Source organism: Bufo gargarizans, chromosome 8 (assembly GCF_014858855.1).
Source record: "Bufo gargarizans isolate SCDJY-AF-19 chromosome 8, ASM1485885v1, whole genome shotgun sequence".
NCBI classification, from domain to species: domain Eukaryota; kingdom Metazoa; phylum Chordata; class Amphibia; order Anura; family Bufonidae; genus Bufo; species Bufo gargarizans.
In genome coordinates, this window is record NC_058087.1 from 55,014,197 (window position 1) to 55,032,226 (window position 18,030).

The 18,030-nt window shown below is 43.3% G+C and overlaps 1 protein-coding gene across 1 annotated transcript in view; it reads left to right on the forward strand.

Moving 5' to 3' along the window:
* The window catches only part of LOC122945379 (contactin-associated protein-like 5), a 346,160-nt gene that overhangs the window by 151,127 nt on the left and 177,003 nt on the right, over positions 1-18,030 (forward strand). Inside the window, 1 exon segment of the mRNA XM_044304451.1 lies at positions 7,916-8,116. Within this exon segment, the coding sequence (XP_044160386.1) occupies positions 7,916-8,116 (201 nt within the window).

Genomic DNA, 18,030 nt, shown 5'->3' on the forward strand with positions numbered 1-18,030 from the left:
TATAAACGTAGCCCAGAGCCCGCTTCCTGCATTTTCTATGCATGGTGGCTATTGTGTTGCAGTCAAACGCCAAATTTGTAAACCGCGCCACCAAATTTTCTAAAATTCAAGCCAGTGCAACAAATAGAGCACTTTTTTTACAGCTGGTGATAATTATCACTAATATGCTGCATAGTGTTCATCAGGACACAGACCGCAGGGTGCGCGCCTCCGCCCAGTGACGGAGGGATTAGCAGCTTGCGCTGGACTCGGTGGCCGTAAACCTGTCTCCTGGGACTGACTGCAGACAACATCTTCTGCTAAATTGGACAATGAAATCCGACGGCGGCGTCATAAAGCTGTAGCATTAGCCGGGAATTAAAGCGCCGTCACCTTTGCATTAGGCAGCCGTTTTAGCCGCTCTTAAAAACGTTCTTTTGAAGATGGATATAACTTTGCATGGATGGACAGCGAAGTGAATCCGCGAATATTTACAGCTCCCAGCCTGTTTTCCTCTCCTGGAGCTGCGCGGCGCCGCAACCAGTGAAGGGCGATAAAATAATATCTCTCCGGCTTAATGGCAGCAAATGATATTAAAGTGAGGGGGATAATGAGTGGAGGAAGGTGATCCTGCTTTATACCTCCTATAAATCTCGCAGTGCTCCTCAATAGCTTTTCATTTTCTGCCGCGCTGCCTCCATTAATTGTTGGGCTGAAGACACTAATGCAGCGGAGGGGCAAAGGGTTTGCGTGAGGTGATGACTGATGGAGCGGATGAGAGGATGTCTTATCAATTATCCACTGCAACAGATATATAATTATTTTTAGGTATTATTTCCCTATAATAAAAATATAAACAACAGCGGTGTAGCATGTAACCCAGGGGTCCGATAGAAGAGCCCCACTCCACCGTAGTGCAATAATGTGCACAGTGATTTCACAGCTATGGGAATAGTGTCGCCGCATAGTAATCAGCTCTGTGATGCCCTGCTTTAAGGGCTGGTCCAGTGTTATGCCCATTTTGGACCTTTATGACACAAGAATAACTGATAGATAGATGTGGGGTCCATCTCTGAACAGGGGGTCCCCATCTCTTGGCTGCCATGCACAGCTCTCTCCATTCACTTCTATTGCAGTGAGCATGCTCAGACATTTCCTAACTGCACATGCGCACCCACCTCTCCCTTCACAGTAGCCATGAGATGAATGGTGATATTACCAGGTAGATGGTTGTCCTAGAGGTGGGGTCTTCACCTATCGACTATTTATAGCATATCCTGGGATAGTTCATGAGAATAATTCTCCTTTAAGGGGGTCTTTTGGATTTCCAGTATTGATGTCCTATCGTTTGGATTGGCCGTCAATATCAGATGGGTGGAGGTCTGACCAGTCAGCTTATATAGTTTATAGGGTCTTTGCTTAGTATTTCAGCTCCCTATGGCTTCAAATAGATGGGGTTGAGCTGTAATACCAGGCGCAGCCACAAGGAAAGTGCGGCGCTGTGCTTGGTATATGATGAAAAGAGCATCATTCTGTGGAGCGCCATGGCCCCCAGGAGTCGCACCCCCAACAATCTGAAAATAGGCCATCAATATTGTTGTCCAAGAAGAGCCCTTTGGGCGCCTTCACACCAGTGTAATTTTACAGTACATTATGGCGCGTCTTACACGCAGATTTCCCTGCAGAATTGTATCTGAATTGCTGCAGATTTCACCCTTGGCAATGCAGAACAAATCTCTCTCCTGCAACAATGTATCAGTGCAGGTAAACTGTATCAATCTGTAGTCCAGGCTACCAGAGGATTGTCTACACCATGGGTGTCAAACATGCGGCCCACATGGAGAGAGGGGCGGAGGAGGGGCGGGCGCACTGAGCCACCAATGCTAGGACTATTCCCATTTCCCACACAGAGCGGCGCCCAGCGATGTCTCAGCACTCACCATTAGTCCTGGGCGCCGCTCCGTTCGCCCGCAGTGCCCCATTACTGTCTCCTCTCCTGCTCCACATGCTGCTGATTACTATCGGAGCGATGGGAGGAGACATCAGCTTCACTAGTGGGCGTTCCTTCTCCCTGCGCTGCGATTGGACAGCGCTACAGCCAGGAAGAAGGAACGCCCACTAGTGAAGCTGATGTCTCCTCCCATCGCTCCGATAGTAATCAGCAGCATGTGGAGCAGGAGAGGAGACAGTAATGGAGCACTGCAGGCGAACGGAGCGGCGCCCAGGACTAATGGTGAGTGCTGAGACATCGCTGGGCGCCGCTCTGTGTGGCCTGATAGTGAAAGTCAGTCTTTAACACAATACAGGAGGCGGGTGCCGGCAGCAGAATCGCATTGCCGGCACCCTGCCGCTGACAGGGAGCTGTGATCAGAGGCAGTTAACCCCTTAGGTGCCGCACCTGAGGGGTTAACTGCTGATCTGCCAGTACCAGCCTCCTGTATAAAGGGGTAATTTATCATTGGTGGTGCAGTGTGCCCCCCCCCCTCAACCCCCCATCCCATTAAAATCATTGGTGGCACAGTGCGCCAGCCCCTCTCAACCCCCCCCAGTATTAAAATCATTGGTGGCAGTGGCCACAGGGACCTCTCCCCTCCCCCTCATTGGTGGTGCAGTGGCAGCTTCTGATCGGAGCCCCAGCTGTGTAAGCCTGGGGCTCCGATCAGTTACCATGGCAGCCAGGATGCTACAGAAGCCCTGGTTGCCATGGTAACATCCCTGATACTGTGTGCACAAGGCACAGAGCAGCAGGGACAGTGTGAAGTCCTACCCTGATAGAGCTGAATAGGACAAGGGATGAAAGATCCCAGGTTCTCGCCCCTAAGGCTACTTTCACACTTGTGTTCAGAGCGGATCCGTCTGCATTATATTGTAAAATAAAAATTTTTGATGCGGCCCACATAAACTTAAATTTTGATTTTTTGGCCCATGTTAGCCTTTGAGTTTGACATGCTTGGTCTACACCAAATACTTAAAGACTAGGCCCTTCACCAGGATCAACCCTATTAAACCAGACATACAGTACTAGCTGGTAGGGCTCAACATACTGATTAAAGGGAGTCTGTCACCTACTCTGAGCGTTTAGGACGTTATAGCTCATTTCACATTATAGCACAGTTGTCCAACATAAAAATAGTAGCTGTATTGTGTCTTTCCCAGGTTCACGAGTCTGAAAAAAACACTTTATAAAGATATGCAGATTAGGTTCCGCAAGTGCCCAGGGGTAGCATTATGGCCCCTCTCTGATGTGTCGGCATAGCCGCTCCCCTTGGAGTCCTCTGGCCCGTCCTCCTCTCCTACTTCATCCTCGTCCTCTGGCTTAGATCTCATGCTAGCGCTGGTCACCGCTGGGCCCACACGTGCGCACTGTTAAGATCAGGGCCTCTGCTCACAGTGGGAAGAGTAGCGCGCATGCGAGGAGCTAATCTGCATATCTTTATAAAGTGTTTTTTTCAGCTCGTGGACGTGTGAAAGACACAATACAGCTGCTATTTTTATGTTGGACAACTGTGCTATAATATGAAATGAGCGGTGTGAAGTGCTCAAAGTAGGTGTCAGACTCCCTTTAAAATTATACCTTTCTTTTGTCTGCACGATAAATACCTGTAGAGATATCTGTGTTTTATTCATATGCAAATGAGCAATTGGAGAACCAGGAGCGGGGCTGAATCATTTGAGCACTTCTTTGTAACGCGTCCTGTGCTCTGCACACTCCCCCCTCCTCATGATTACAAGGGCAGAGCTGTGTCCTAGATCTGTGTGCTACCAATATCATTTCACTATGTACTATAGCTTCACCACACTGAGATCTGCAGTGTTCCCACACAATATATGATTATAAAGACACCAGCTATATATGATAGCTTCTAAGCATAGAAAAAACGACGTGGTGATGTTATAGCTTAGTGGTATAGTGGTTTACCCTGTATGTAGAGATCCCAGGACATAAGTAAATTTTATTCCTGTTATTTTTCTCTCTCTCGTATTTAAAACCATATTAACCCCTTAAAGACCCTCGCCGTACATGTACAGAGCTGGTGGACGTGACTTAAGGACCAGCACCTTACATGTATGGCGGGCTGATCGGGCGGGTCCAGGAGCTCCGCCCGCCTGATCAGCAGCATGGACCCGGCAGTCACTGACAGCCGGGGCCCCTGCTGCATATGCCGGCATCAGTAACATAGTAACATCGTTCATAAGGCCGAAAAAATACATTTGTCCATCCAGTTCGGCCTGTCATCCTGCAAGTTGATCCAGAGGAAGGCAAAAAAAAATGTGAGGTAGAAGCCAATTTTCCCCACTTTAGGGGAATAAAAAATTCCTTCCTGACTCCAATCAGAATAACTCCCTGGATCAGCGACCCCTCTCTAGTATCTATAGCCTGCAATATTATTACACTCCAGAAATACATCCAGGCCCCTCCTGAACACTGGTAGTGTACTCACCATCACCACCTCCTCAGGCAGAGAGTTCCATAGTCTCACTGCTCTTACTGTAAAGAATCCTCTTCTATGTTTGTGTACAAACCTTCTTTCCTCCAGACGCAGAGGATGTCCCCTCGTCACAGTCACAGTCCTGGGGATAAACAGATGATGAGAGAGATCTCTGTACTGACCCCTCAGTCGTCTTTTTTCTAAAGTGAATAACCTTAATGTTGATAATCTTTCAGGGTACTGTAGTCCCCCCATTCCAGTTATTACTTTAGTTGCCCTCCTCTGGACCCTATCCAGCTCTGCTATGTCTGCCTTGTTCACAGGAGCCCAGAACTGTACACAGTTCTCCATGTGTGGTCTGACTAACGATTTGTAAAGTGGTAGGACTATGTTCTTATCACGGGCATCTATGCCCTTTTGATGCAACCCATTATCTTATTGGCCTTGGCAGCAGCTGCCTGACACTGTTTTTTGCAGCTTAGTTTGCTGTTTATTAAAATTATTAGATCCTTTTCCATGTCAGTGTTACCCAGTGTTTTACCATTTAGTATGTACGGGTGACTTGCATTATTCCTTCCCATGTGCATAACTTTACATTTGTCAGTGTTAAACCTCATCTGCCACTTCTCTGCCCAAGCCTCCAGTCTATCCAGATCCCTCTGTAGCTGTATACTGTCCTCTGTAGTATATATACAGTATACTGTCCTCTGTAGTATATATACAGTATACTGTTCTCTGTAGTATATATACAGTATACTGTTCTCTGTAGTATATATACAGTATACTGCCCTCTGTAGTATATATACAGTATACTGCCCTCTGTAGTATATATACAGTATACTGCCCTCTGTAGTAGTATGCTGTCCTCTGTAGTAGTATATATACAGTATACTGCCCTCTGTAGTATATATACAGTATACTGTCCTCTGTAGTATATATACAGTATACTGTCCTCTGTAGTGTATATATACAGTATATTGTCCTCTTCAGTGTTAATTACTTTACACAGTTTAGTGTCATCTGCGAAAATTTTTATTTTACTATGCAAGCCTTCTACAAGATCATTAATAAATATATTGAAGAGAATAGGGCCCAATACTGACCCCTGAGGTACCCCACTAGTGACAGTGACCCAATCTGAGTGTGTACCATTAATAACCACCCTCTGTTTTCTATCACTCAGCCAGTTACTTACCCACTTACAGACGTTTTCTCCCAGTCCGAGCATTCTCATTTTATATACTAACCTTTTATGTGGTACAGAGTCAAATGCTTTGGAGAAGTCCAGATATACGACATCCATTGATTCGCCGCTGTCAAGTCTAGAACTTACCTCCTCATAGAAACTGATTAAATTTGTTTGATATGACCGATTCCTCACGTAGCCATGCTTATATGGCGTTATTTGCTTATTTCCATTGAGATGCTCTAAGATAGCATCTGTTAGAAAATCTTCAGTTTACCCACAACAGATGTTAAACTTACCGGCCTATAGTTTCCAGACTCTGTTTTTGGACCCTTTTTGAATATTGGCACCACATTTGCCATGCTCCAATCCTGTGGGACATTCCATGCCAGTATAGAGTCTGCAAATATCAGAAATAAGGGTCTGGCTATGACATTACTTAATTCCCTTAGGACACGGGGGGTATGCCATCTGGTCCTGGCGATTTTTCTAATTTAATCTTTTTAAGTCGCTGATGTACTTCTTCCTGGGTCAGACAGGACACTTTAAATGGGGAATTTATTTTTGCATTCTGCATGTAATCTGACAGTTTATTTCCCTCAGTGAATACATTGGAGAAAAAAATATTTAATAGCTTTGCTTTCTCCTCGGCGCTCTCTGCGACTCCCCCCCTTATTACTCTTTAAAGGGTCAACACCTTCAGATTTATATTTTTTAACATTTAGATAATTGAAGAACATTTTAGGGTTAGTTTTACTCTCTTTGGCAATTAATCTCTCGGTCTCTAGTTTGGCCGCTTTTATTTTGGCCTCTAGTTTGTGAAAACACAGATGCTGGCATGTTAACCCCTTTTATGCCACGGTCAGTGGCGGGGACCCAATGGCAGAGAGGGATGAGCGAACTCTGTGAAGTTCGGGTTTGCCGGGTTCAGCCGAACTTCAGGTCAGAGTTCGTGTTCGGTTCGAACCCAAACCCCATTAAAGTCAATGGGGACCCGAACTTCACTTTAAATAATAGCATTCCTAAGACAGAATGCTAAATAAAATGGCCATTGAGGGTTTAAAAATAATTTAAAAAAAACTCACCTCATCCACTTGATCGCGCAGCCGGTATCCTCTTCTTTCTGCAGGAACTGCAAAAAGACCTGCGATGACGTCACTGCGTTCACCGCGTCTTGAGCGCGGTGACGTCATCGCAGGTCCTGCAATAAGAAGAAAGGAGAGGATACCAGCTGTGCGATCAAATGGATGAGGAGAGTTTTTTTTTAATTATTTTTAACCCCTCAATGGCCATTTCATTTAGCATTCTGTTTATTATAGGCGGTAGATTTATTGCAGAATGTCTGTCCATAAAAATCTGCTTCGAAGCACAGTATAAATGTGAATAGGATTTTACAAAACCCCTATACATGTTGCACAAATTTTAGGGCATGCAACTTTTTTCAAATCCACATTTTTTTGCAGCAGATTTCAAAACTAGCAAAGGAGAGTTTGAAATTTGGGACCAAATCTGTAGGGGACATATCCAAATTTTACATTGCAGCAGAAATATTCCACTATGTGTGACCATAAGGCACATTCAGCCTCTGTATACACACAAGAATGCCTCCATTCACTTACAGCAAGCAGAAATCTTGGAATTAGAATACCAGGCCTGTTAGAAAGTTGCTGCACATTCTTTAGTGATTAAAGAGGACCTGTCCCCTCTCCTGACACCTGTTTTAGTATCTACTTGCGTTCCCTATGCAATTACAATTTTGGAGCATCTATTATAATGACTGTAAGTTGTTCCATTGTCTGTTATTCCTACTAAAAGTTATGAATGTATTTCCAGCAGTCTGCAATGAAGGTCCAGCTGGGCGATACCAGTTGGGGGGGTGTCCCTGTACAGTTTGACAGGAGCAGCACTGGGAGTCAGAACTGGAAACACTCAGCAGACTGCTGGCATTTAATTCTAGTAGGAATAATAGAATAGGAACTGTACGATATTGAGTCATAAGAATAGATGCTCCAGAATAGTCGTTACATGGGGAATGCAAGTAGTCACTTAGACATGTGAGAAGAGAGGAGAGGTCCCCTTTAAGTTGTGGTTACAGGTGGCTACAGCTTGCAGATATGGACCGTAGAGAGCAGGTTACAATTCTATGTATGTGTGGAAGTTTTTTGGGAGATCAGAACTGTCCTCCCAGGCATAGCACAGGTAGATAACACCCAGTTGTCACCCCCTCCCCCGCTGCACGATGCTCTTTGATGCTTTGAGACTAGATACATTGTATATTGCAGAGAATGTCATGTGGATTTTAATTAAATGTTTCCAACAGAGGAGAAAATCTGGACGATCGTCGGGCACAACATTACGGAGATAACACCTGTGCTCGGATCATTTTCTGGGAGAGCGTATTCTATGTCATTTAACTACAGCGCCAGAGCCGATCAGCTGGAAGCCATGATCCACACTGCGGAGTACTGCGAGCAAGAAGTGGCCTATTACTGCCGACACTCCCGCCTGCTCAACTCCCCCAGTAAGTAAAACGCCGTCTTCTTCTCATTTCGCTGTCCTGTTTTTTTTATCGCCCGTGAACAAACACGTGAAGCTTTATCTGTGACACATGTGCCTGGACACCTGTCAGTATAGAAAAGACTGCATGTACCTTAGGCTACTTTCACACTAGCGTTCGATCGGATCCGTTCAGAACGGATCCGTCTGCATTATTTTAGCATATAACAGCTAAGTGTGAAAATAGCTCCGTCCAGACTTTCAATGTAAAGTCAATGGGGGACGGATCCGCCTGAAGATTGAGCCATATGGTGACATCTTCAAGCGGATCCGTTCCCATTGACTTACATTACTTACGGATCCGCACGCCTCCGCACGGCCAGGCGGACACCCGAACGCTGCAAGCAGCGTTCAGCTGTCCGCCTGTCCGTGCGGAGGCGAGCGGAGCGGAGGCTGAACGCCGCCAGACTGATGCAGTCTGAGCGGATCCGCTCCATTCAGACTGCATCAGGGCTGGACGGAGGCGTTCGGGTCCGCTCGTGAGCCCCTTCAAACGGAGCTCACGAGCGGACCGACGAACGCTAGTGTGAAAGTAGCCTAAGAGGGTTGCAATTCACTTACAGCAAGCAGACACCTGGCAAATGTACCTTAGAAAGCTGCTTATGTTTTTGTTAATCTTTACATAATACTGGAGAAGCCCTTAAAGGGGTCCTCCTGTCTTATACAGTGATGGTATGATTTATGCTTGATCAGGGTTTGACTTCTGGGATACCCATAGGTCCTGAGAACGGAGACTGCAGTAGAGATTCGGCGCTATGGCTCCTTCACAGGCACAGCAGCGCCCTGGCCATCCACTGTGCTAGAAACTGCAGCGCAACTCTATTCCAGTGAATGGGGCCAGCTGTTGCTCCTTGAACGGCCAGGTGATTCCAGGTGGGAATGCAGCTGTGAAGGGAAAAACAGCGAACGGGTGCTGAATCTGTGCTCTTTTATTCTCAGAGGTTGGGCCCCCAAAATAATAAAATGTTGACATATTCTTGCAATAGGCATCACTTTATGATTGGAACCCCCCCACCCACTACAGCCATGACTAGTAGCAGGTTGAATGGAGCAGTGGTCAAGCGTATGCTAGTCATAAAGCTGCATGATAACATGGTATCTGCCTGCAGCCACCACTAGGGGGAGCTTCACGGACACAGGTCATTATGTATAAATAGTCAAAGTAAACTCCCAGTCCTGTTGACTTCCTCAGACTAGGATATGCCACCCGTGTCAGATAGATGTGGGTCCCACCTCTGGGACTGTCTCCTGTCTAGGGAACATGGCCCCTGAAGTGATGGAGAGCACACCGGGCATACGAAGCCACCTCTCCATTCACCTCTATGGGTCTGCTGGAACTCCTATGGTGGTGAACAGGGGGAGGCGTTGATTGAGATGGGAGTGGGTCCTACAGGTCGGACCTGCACCTATCTGACATTGATGACATATCCTAGCAATAGGTCACCAATGTCTGAGATGGTCCAACCCCTTTAATGATTGCTACACCTGTAGGTGCAGTGGAGCTGCCAGCGCTGTGAGGACACATTATAGCGCAGGATCGGGCATGGTGGACATTTACTTTCATAGCTCAGAATATTACAACAAACCTTTCCGCTTATGGCGCTGGGAAATCTGCAGCTTGTGTTCCTGCCCAGACGGGGACACTTAACAATTCAGCAAAATGTGAATTTCCTTTCCTCATTCTGAAAATTCATTTATTAACAAATACATAATCCCGGGAACAGTCGAAATCGATGAAATCTTCGGCGCTGATATTAAATTTGCATGTTATTGAAGCGATGTTAGCGCTCCTCTATCCACACATATGGTGCGCGGTTTACAAAGCAGTAATATGGAAGTGATTTAATATTCCATTTTATACACATTTTGCTACTTTCTATCCCATTATTGTATTTTTTCCTCAGTTTTATGATTTCTGCTTTGGTTGTCTAGAACAGAGATGCTCAACCTGCGGCCCTCCAGCTGTTGTAAAACTACAACTCCCACCGTGCCCTGCTGTAGGCTGATAGCTGTAAGCTGTTCGGGCATGCTGGGAGTTGCAGTTCTGCAACAGCTGGAGGGCCGCAGGTTGAGCATGCCTGGCCTAGAAGGATAATTAGTTTTTAACGTGTCTGCTTCAAAATTGTGCACTTATACAATCTTGCTAGTTCTGGTCATTCATAAGGTTAGTCCATAAATATAATAACAGAATTACAGTAAAAACTGACACTTAAAGGGAACCTGTCATGTGGATATTTGATTATAATCTAACTAATTATATACAATCATTAACTACTAAAAAGTACCTTAGATGTATTCACTTACTGGTGTGACAGATGGTTGCCTCATAATATACACACAAAGATGCCGCATGCTAATGAGCTGATTTGAGTCCAGCGTGATGTCACTGAGTCCAGCGTATATTTAATTCAGAGCTATAGCCACTCCCCTGCCCACCTGCTGCTGATTCATATGGAAAATAACTGTCAATCAGCAGCAGGTGGGCGGGGAGAGTCAGGAGCTCATGAATATTCAGGACTCATCATTATCAGCTGGAGCTTTTCAATACAAGATGTTGGCAGATTGACTGGGTCAATTAAAGAAAGTGACCCAGCATTTTGCTAAGAGAATCAGTCACTTCTTTATGTTGCCCTTAGTTAGGACACCATAAAACTGGTGACAGGTTCCCTTTAAACCATCAGGGCAGTTGAAGGGGAGCGGACGTGAAAAAGCTGTAACTCAAGATGACAATGCAAATCTGTAGACCATCCAGAGTGTGTGAAAAGTGGGTGACAATCTAAAGGCACAGTCATGAAATGTCTGTCCAAAAGGAAAGCTTTGCAGAAAAGGGTAAACTTTACAGGAAAAAGGTCAGGAACAGGATGCGTAATTTTGCGCCAAAATTCTGGCATTAAAAATATGTCTCAAAGTAAGCCGAGCAATAGCTAATTCAGAGTTGGAGACAAGTGTCTGTCCCTGCACCAGATTTATAATCCAGCCTAATCTCCTGTGATACATCTGCTAAAAATCTAGACCAGTGAATGCAGCTCAGGAGTACTGTACTGTGACATCACTGTGTGTATTATCCCTGTACTGTGACATCACTGTGTGTATTATCCCTGTACTGTGACATCACTGTTTGTATTATCTCTGTACTGTGACATCACTGTGTGTATTATCCCTGTACTGTGACATCACTGTGTGTATTATCTCTGTACTGTGACATCACTGTGTATATTATCCCTGTACTGTGACATCACTGTGTGTATTATCTCTGTACTGTGACATCACTGTGTGTATTATCTCTGTACTGTGACATCACTGTGTGTATTATCCCTGTACTGTGAAATCACTGTGTGTATTATCTCTGTACTGTGACATCACTGTGTGTATTATCCCTGTACTGTGACATCACTGTGTGTATTATCTCTGTACTGTGACATCACTGTGTATATTATCCCTGTACTGTGACATCACTGTGTGTATTATCTCTGTACTGTGACATCACTGTGTGTATTATCCCTGTACTGTGACATCACTGTGTGTATTATCTCTGTACTGTGACATCACTGTGTATATTATCCCTGTACTGTGACATCACTGTGTTTATTATCCCTGTACAGTGACATCACTGTGTGTATTATCCCTATACTGTGACATCACTGTGTATATTATCCCTGTACTGTGACATCACTGTGTTTATTATCCCTGTACAGTGGCATCACTGTGTGTATTATCCCTGTACTGTGACATCACTGTGTGTATTATCTCTGTACTGTGACATCACTGTGTATATTATCCCTGTACTGTGACATCACTGTGTATATTATCCCTGTACTGTGACATCACTGTGTTTATTATCTCTGTACTGTGACATCACTGTGTGTATTATCCCTGTACTGTGACATCACTGTGTGTATTATCTCTGCACTGTGACATCACTGTGTATATTATACCTGTACTGTGACATCACTGTGTTTACTATCCCTGTACTGTGACATCACTGTGTTTACTATCCCTGTACTGTGACATCACTGTGTGTATTATCCCTGTACTGTGACACCACTGTGTTTATTATCTCTGTACTGTGACATCACTGTGTGTATTATCCCTGTACTGTGACACCACTGTGTTTATTATCTCTGTACTGTGACATTACTGTGTTTATTATCTCTGTATTGTGACATCACTGTGTTGATTATCCCTGTACTGTGACATCACTGTGTGTATTATCTCTGTACTGTGACATCACTGTGTGTATTATCCCTGTACTGTGACATCACTGTGTGTATTATCTCTGTACTGTGACATCACTGTGTATATTATCCCTGTACTGTGACATCACTGTGTTTATTATCTCTGTACTGTGACATCACTGTGTGTATTATCCCTGTACTGTGACATCACTGTGTGTATTATCTCTGCACTGTGACATCACTGTGTATATTATACCTGTACTGTGACATCACTGTGTTTACTATCCCTGTACTGTGACATCACTGTGTTTACTATCCCTGTACTGTGACATCACTGTGTGTATTATCCCTGTACTGTGACACCACTGTGTTTATTATCTCTGTACTGTGACATCACTGTGTGTATTATCCCTGTACTGTGACACCACTGTGTTTATTATCTCTGTACTGTGACATTACTGTGTTTATTATCTCTGTATTGTGACATCACTGTGTTGATTATCCCTGTACTGTGACATCACTGTGTGTATTATCTCTGTACTGTGACATCACTGTGTTTATTATCCCTGTACTGTGACATCACTGTGTGTATTATCTCTGTACTGTGACATCACTGTGTGTATTATCTCTGTACTGTGACATCACTGTGTGTATTATCTCTGTACTGTGACATCACTGTGTTTATTATCTCTGTACTGTGACATCACTGTGTTTATTATCTCTGTACTGTGACATCGCTGTGTTTATTATCCCTGTACTGTGACATCACTGTGTGTATTATCTCTGTACTGTGACATCACTGTGTTTATTATCTCTGTACTGTGACATCACTGTGTGTATTATCTCTGTACTGTGACATCACTGTGTGCATTATCCTGTACTGTGACATCACGTGTGTATTATTCTGTACTGTGACATCACTGTGTGTATTATCCTGTACTGTGACATCACTGTGTGTATTATCCCTGTACTGTGACACACTGTGTTTATTATCCCTGTACAGGTGACATCACTGTGTGTATTATCCTGATACTGTGACATCCACTGTGTATATTATCCCTGTACTGTGACATCACTGTGTGTATTATCCCTGTACATGTGACATCACTGTGTGTATTATCCCTGTACTGTGACATCACTGTGTGTATTATCTCTGTACTGTGACATCACTGTGTATATTATCCCTGTACTGTGACATCACTGTGTGTATTATCTCTGTACTGTGACATCACTGTGTGTATTATCCCTGTACTGTGACATCACTGTGTGTATTATCTCTGTACTGTGACATCACTGTGTGTATTATCTCTGTACTGTGACATCACTGTGTGTATTATCTCCTGTACTGTGACATCACTGTGTATTGTACTTGACATCACTGTGTGTATTATCCTGTACTGTGACATCACTGTGTGTATTATCTCTGTACTGTGACATCACTGTGTAGTATTATCCCTGTACTGTGACATCACTGTGTGTATTATCTCTGTACTGTGACATCACTGTGTGTATTATCCCTGTACTGTGACATCACTGTGTGTATTATCTCTGTACTGTGACATCACTGTGTATATTATCCCTGTACTGTGACATCACTGTGTGTATTATCCCTGTACTGTGACATCACTGTGTGTATTATCCCTGTACTGTGACATCACTGTGTGTATTATCTCTGTACTGTGACATCACTGTGTATATTATCCCTGTACTGTGACATCACTGTGTGTATTATCTCTGTACTGTGACATCACTGTGTGTATTATCCCTGTACTGTGACATCACTGTGTGTATTATCTCTGTACTGTGACATCACTGTGTGTATTATCCCTGTACTGTGACATCACTGTGTGTATTATCTCTGTACTGTGACATCACTGTGTATATTATCCCTGTACTGTGACATCACTGTGTGTATTATCTCTGTACTGTGACATCACTGTGTGTATTATCCCTGTACTGTGACATCACTGTGTGTATTATCTCTGTACTGTGACATCACTGTGTATATTATCTCCTGTACTGTGACATCACTGTGTGTATTATCCCTGTACTGTGACATCACTGTGTGTATTATCCCTGTACTGTGACATCACTGTGTGTATTATCTCTGTACTGTGACATCACTGTGTTATTATCCCTGTACTGTGACATCACTGTGTGTATTATCTCTGTACTGTCACATCACTATTTATTATCCCTGTACTGTGACATCACTGTGTGTATTATCCCTGTACTGTGACATCACTGTGTGTATTATCTCTGTACTGTGACATCACTGTGTGTATTATCTCTGTACTGTGACATCACTGTGTGTATTATCTCTGTACTGTGACATCACTGTGTGTATTATCTCTGTACTGTGACATCACTGTGTGTATTATCCCTGTACTGTGACATCACTGTGTGTATTATCTCTGTACTGTGACATCACTGTGTATATTATCCCTGTACTGTGACATCACTGTGTGTATTATCTCTGTACTGTGACATCACTGTGTGTATTATCCCTGTACTGTGACATCACTGTGTGTATTATCTCTGTACTGTGACATCACTGTGTGTATTATCTCTGTACTGTGACATCACTGTGTGTATTATCCCTGTACTGTGACATCACTGTGTGTATTATCCTCTGTACTGTGACATCACTGTGTTTATTATCTCTGTACTGTGACATCACTGTGTTATTATCCTGTACTGTGACATCACTGTGTGTATTACTCTGTACTGTGACATCACTGTGTGTATTATCCCTGTACTGTGACATCACTGTGTGTATTATCTCTGTACTGTGACATCACTGTGTATATTATCCCTGTACTGTGACATCACTGTGTGTATTATCTCTGTACTGTGACATCACTGTGTGTATTATCCCTGTACTGTGACATCACTGTGTGTATTATCTCTGTACTGTGACATCACTGTGTTATTATCCCTGTACTGTGACATCACTGTGTGTATTATCTCTGTACTGTGACATCACTGTGTGTATTATCCCTGTACTGTGACATCACTGTGTGTATTATCTCTGTACTGTGACATCACTGTGTGTATTATCCCTGTACTGTGACATCACTGTGTGTATTATCCCTGTACTGTGACATCACTGTGTGTATTATCTCTGTACTGTGACATCACTGTGTATATTATCCCTGTACTGTGACATCACTGTGTTTATTATCTCTGTACTGTGACATCACTGTGTATATTATCCCTGTACTGTGACATCACTGTGTTTATTATCTCTGTACTGTGACATCACTGTGTGTATTATCCCTGTACTGTGACATCACTGTGTGTATTATCTCTGTACTGTGACATCACTGTGTGTATTATCCCTGTACTGTGACATCACTGTGTATATTATCCCTGTACTGTGACATCACTGTGTGTATTATCTCTGTACTGTGACATCACTGTGTTATTATCCCTGTACTGTGACATCACTGTGTGTATTATCTCTGTACTGTGACATCACTGTGTTTATTATCTCTGTACTGTGACATCACTGTGTGTATTATCTCTGTACTGTGACATCACTGTGTGTATTATCCCTGTACTGTGACATCACTGTGTGTATTATCCCTGTACTGTGACATCACTGTGTGTATTATCTCTGTACTGTGACATCACTGTGTATATTATCCCTGTACTGTGACATCACTGTGTTATTATCTCTGTACTGTGACATCACTGTGTTATTATCCCTGTACTGTGACATCACTGTGTGTATTATCTCTGTACTGTGACATCACTGTGTGTATTATCTCTGTACTGTGACATCACTGTGTGTATTATCTCTGTACTGTGACATCACTGTGTGTATTATCCTGTACTGTGACATCACTGTGTTATTATCCCTGTACTGTGACATCACGGTGTGTATTATCTCTGTACTGTGACATCACCGTGTGTATTATCCCTGTACTGTGACATCACTGTGTGTATTATCTCTGTACTGTGACATCACTGTGTTTATTATCCCTGTACTGTGACATCACTGTGTTTATTATCTCTGTACTGTGACATCACTGTGTGTATTATCTCTGTACTGTGACATCACTGTGTGTATTATCTCTGTACTGTGACATCACTGTGTTATTATCTCTGTACTGTGACATCACTGTGTTTATATCCTGTACTGTGACATCACTGTGTTTATTATCCCGTACTGTGACATCACTGTGTATTATCTCTGTACTGTGACATCACTGTGTTTATTATCCCTGTACTGTGACATCACTGTGTGTATTATCTCTGTACTGTGACATCACTGTGTATTATCTCCTGTACTGTGACATCACTGTGTGTATTATCTCTGTACTGTGACATCACTGTGTGTATTATCTCCTGTACTGTGACATCACTGTGGTATTATCCCTGTACTGTGACATCACTGTGTGTATTATCTCTGTACTGTGACATCACTGTGTTATTATCCCTGTACTGTGACATCACTGTGGTATTATCTCTGTACTGTGAACATCACTGTGTATATTATCCCTGTACTGTGACATATTATCCTGTACTGTGACATCACTGTGTGTATTATCCCTGTACTGTGACATCACTGTGTGTATTATCCCTGTACTGTGACATCACTGTGTATTATCTCTGTACTGTGACATCACTGTGTGTATTATCCCTGTACTGTGACATCACTGTGTGTATTATCTCTGTACTGTGACATCACTGTGTGTATTATCCCTGTACTGTGACATCACTGTGTGTATTATCTCTGTACTGTGACATCACTGTGTGTATTATCCCTGTACTGTGACATCACTGTGTGTATTATCTCTGTACTGTGACATCACTGTGTGTATTATCCCTGTACTGTGACATCACTGTGTTTATTATCCCTGTACTGTGACATCACTGTGTGTATTATCCCTGTACTGTGACATCACTGTGTGTATTATCTCTGTACTGTGACATCACTGTGTATATTATCCCTGTACTGTGACATCACTGTGTGTATTATCTCTGTACTGTGACATCACTGTGTGTATTATCCCTGTACTGTGACATCACTGTGTGTATTATCTCTGTACTGTGACATCACTGTGTATTATCCCTGTACTGTGACATCACTGTGTTATTATCTCTGTACTGTGACATCACTGTGTTATTATCCCTGTACTGTGACATCACTGTGTGTATTATCTCTGTACTGTGACATCACTGTGTGTATTATCCCTGTACTGTGACATCACTGTGTGTATTATCTCTGTACTGTGACATCACTGTGTATTATCCCTGTACAGTGACATCACTGTGTGTATTATCCCTGTACTGTGACATCACTGTGTGTATATCTCTGTACTGTGACATCACTGTGTGTATTATCCCTGTACTGTGACATCACTGTGTGTATTATCCTGTACTGTGACATCACTGTGTGTATATCCCTGTACTGTGACATCACTGTGTTTATTATCCCTGTACTGTGACATCACTGTGTGTATTATCCTGTACTGTGACATCACTGTGGTATTATCTCTGTACTGTGACATCACTGTGTGTATTATCTCCTGTACTGTGACATCACTGTGTGTATTATCTCTGTACTGTGACATCACTGTGTGTATATCTCTGTACTGTGACATACTGTGTGTATTATCTCTGTACTGTGACATCACTGTTGACTCACTTGTGTATTATCTCTGTACTGTGACATCACTGTGTGTATTATCTCTGT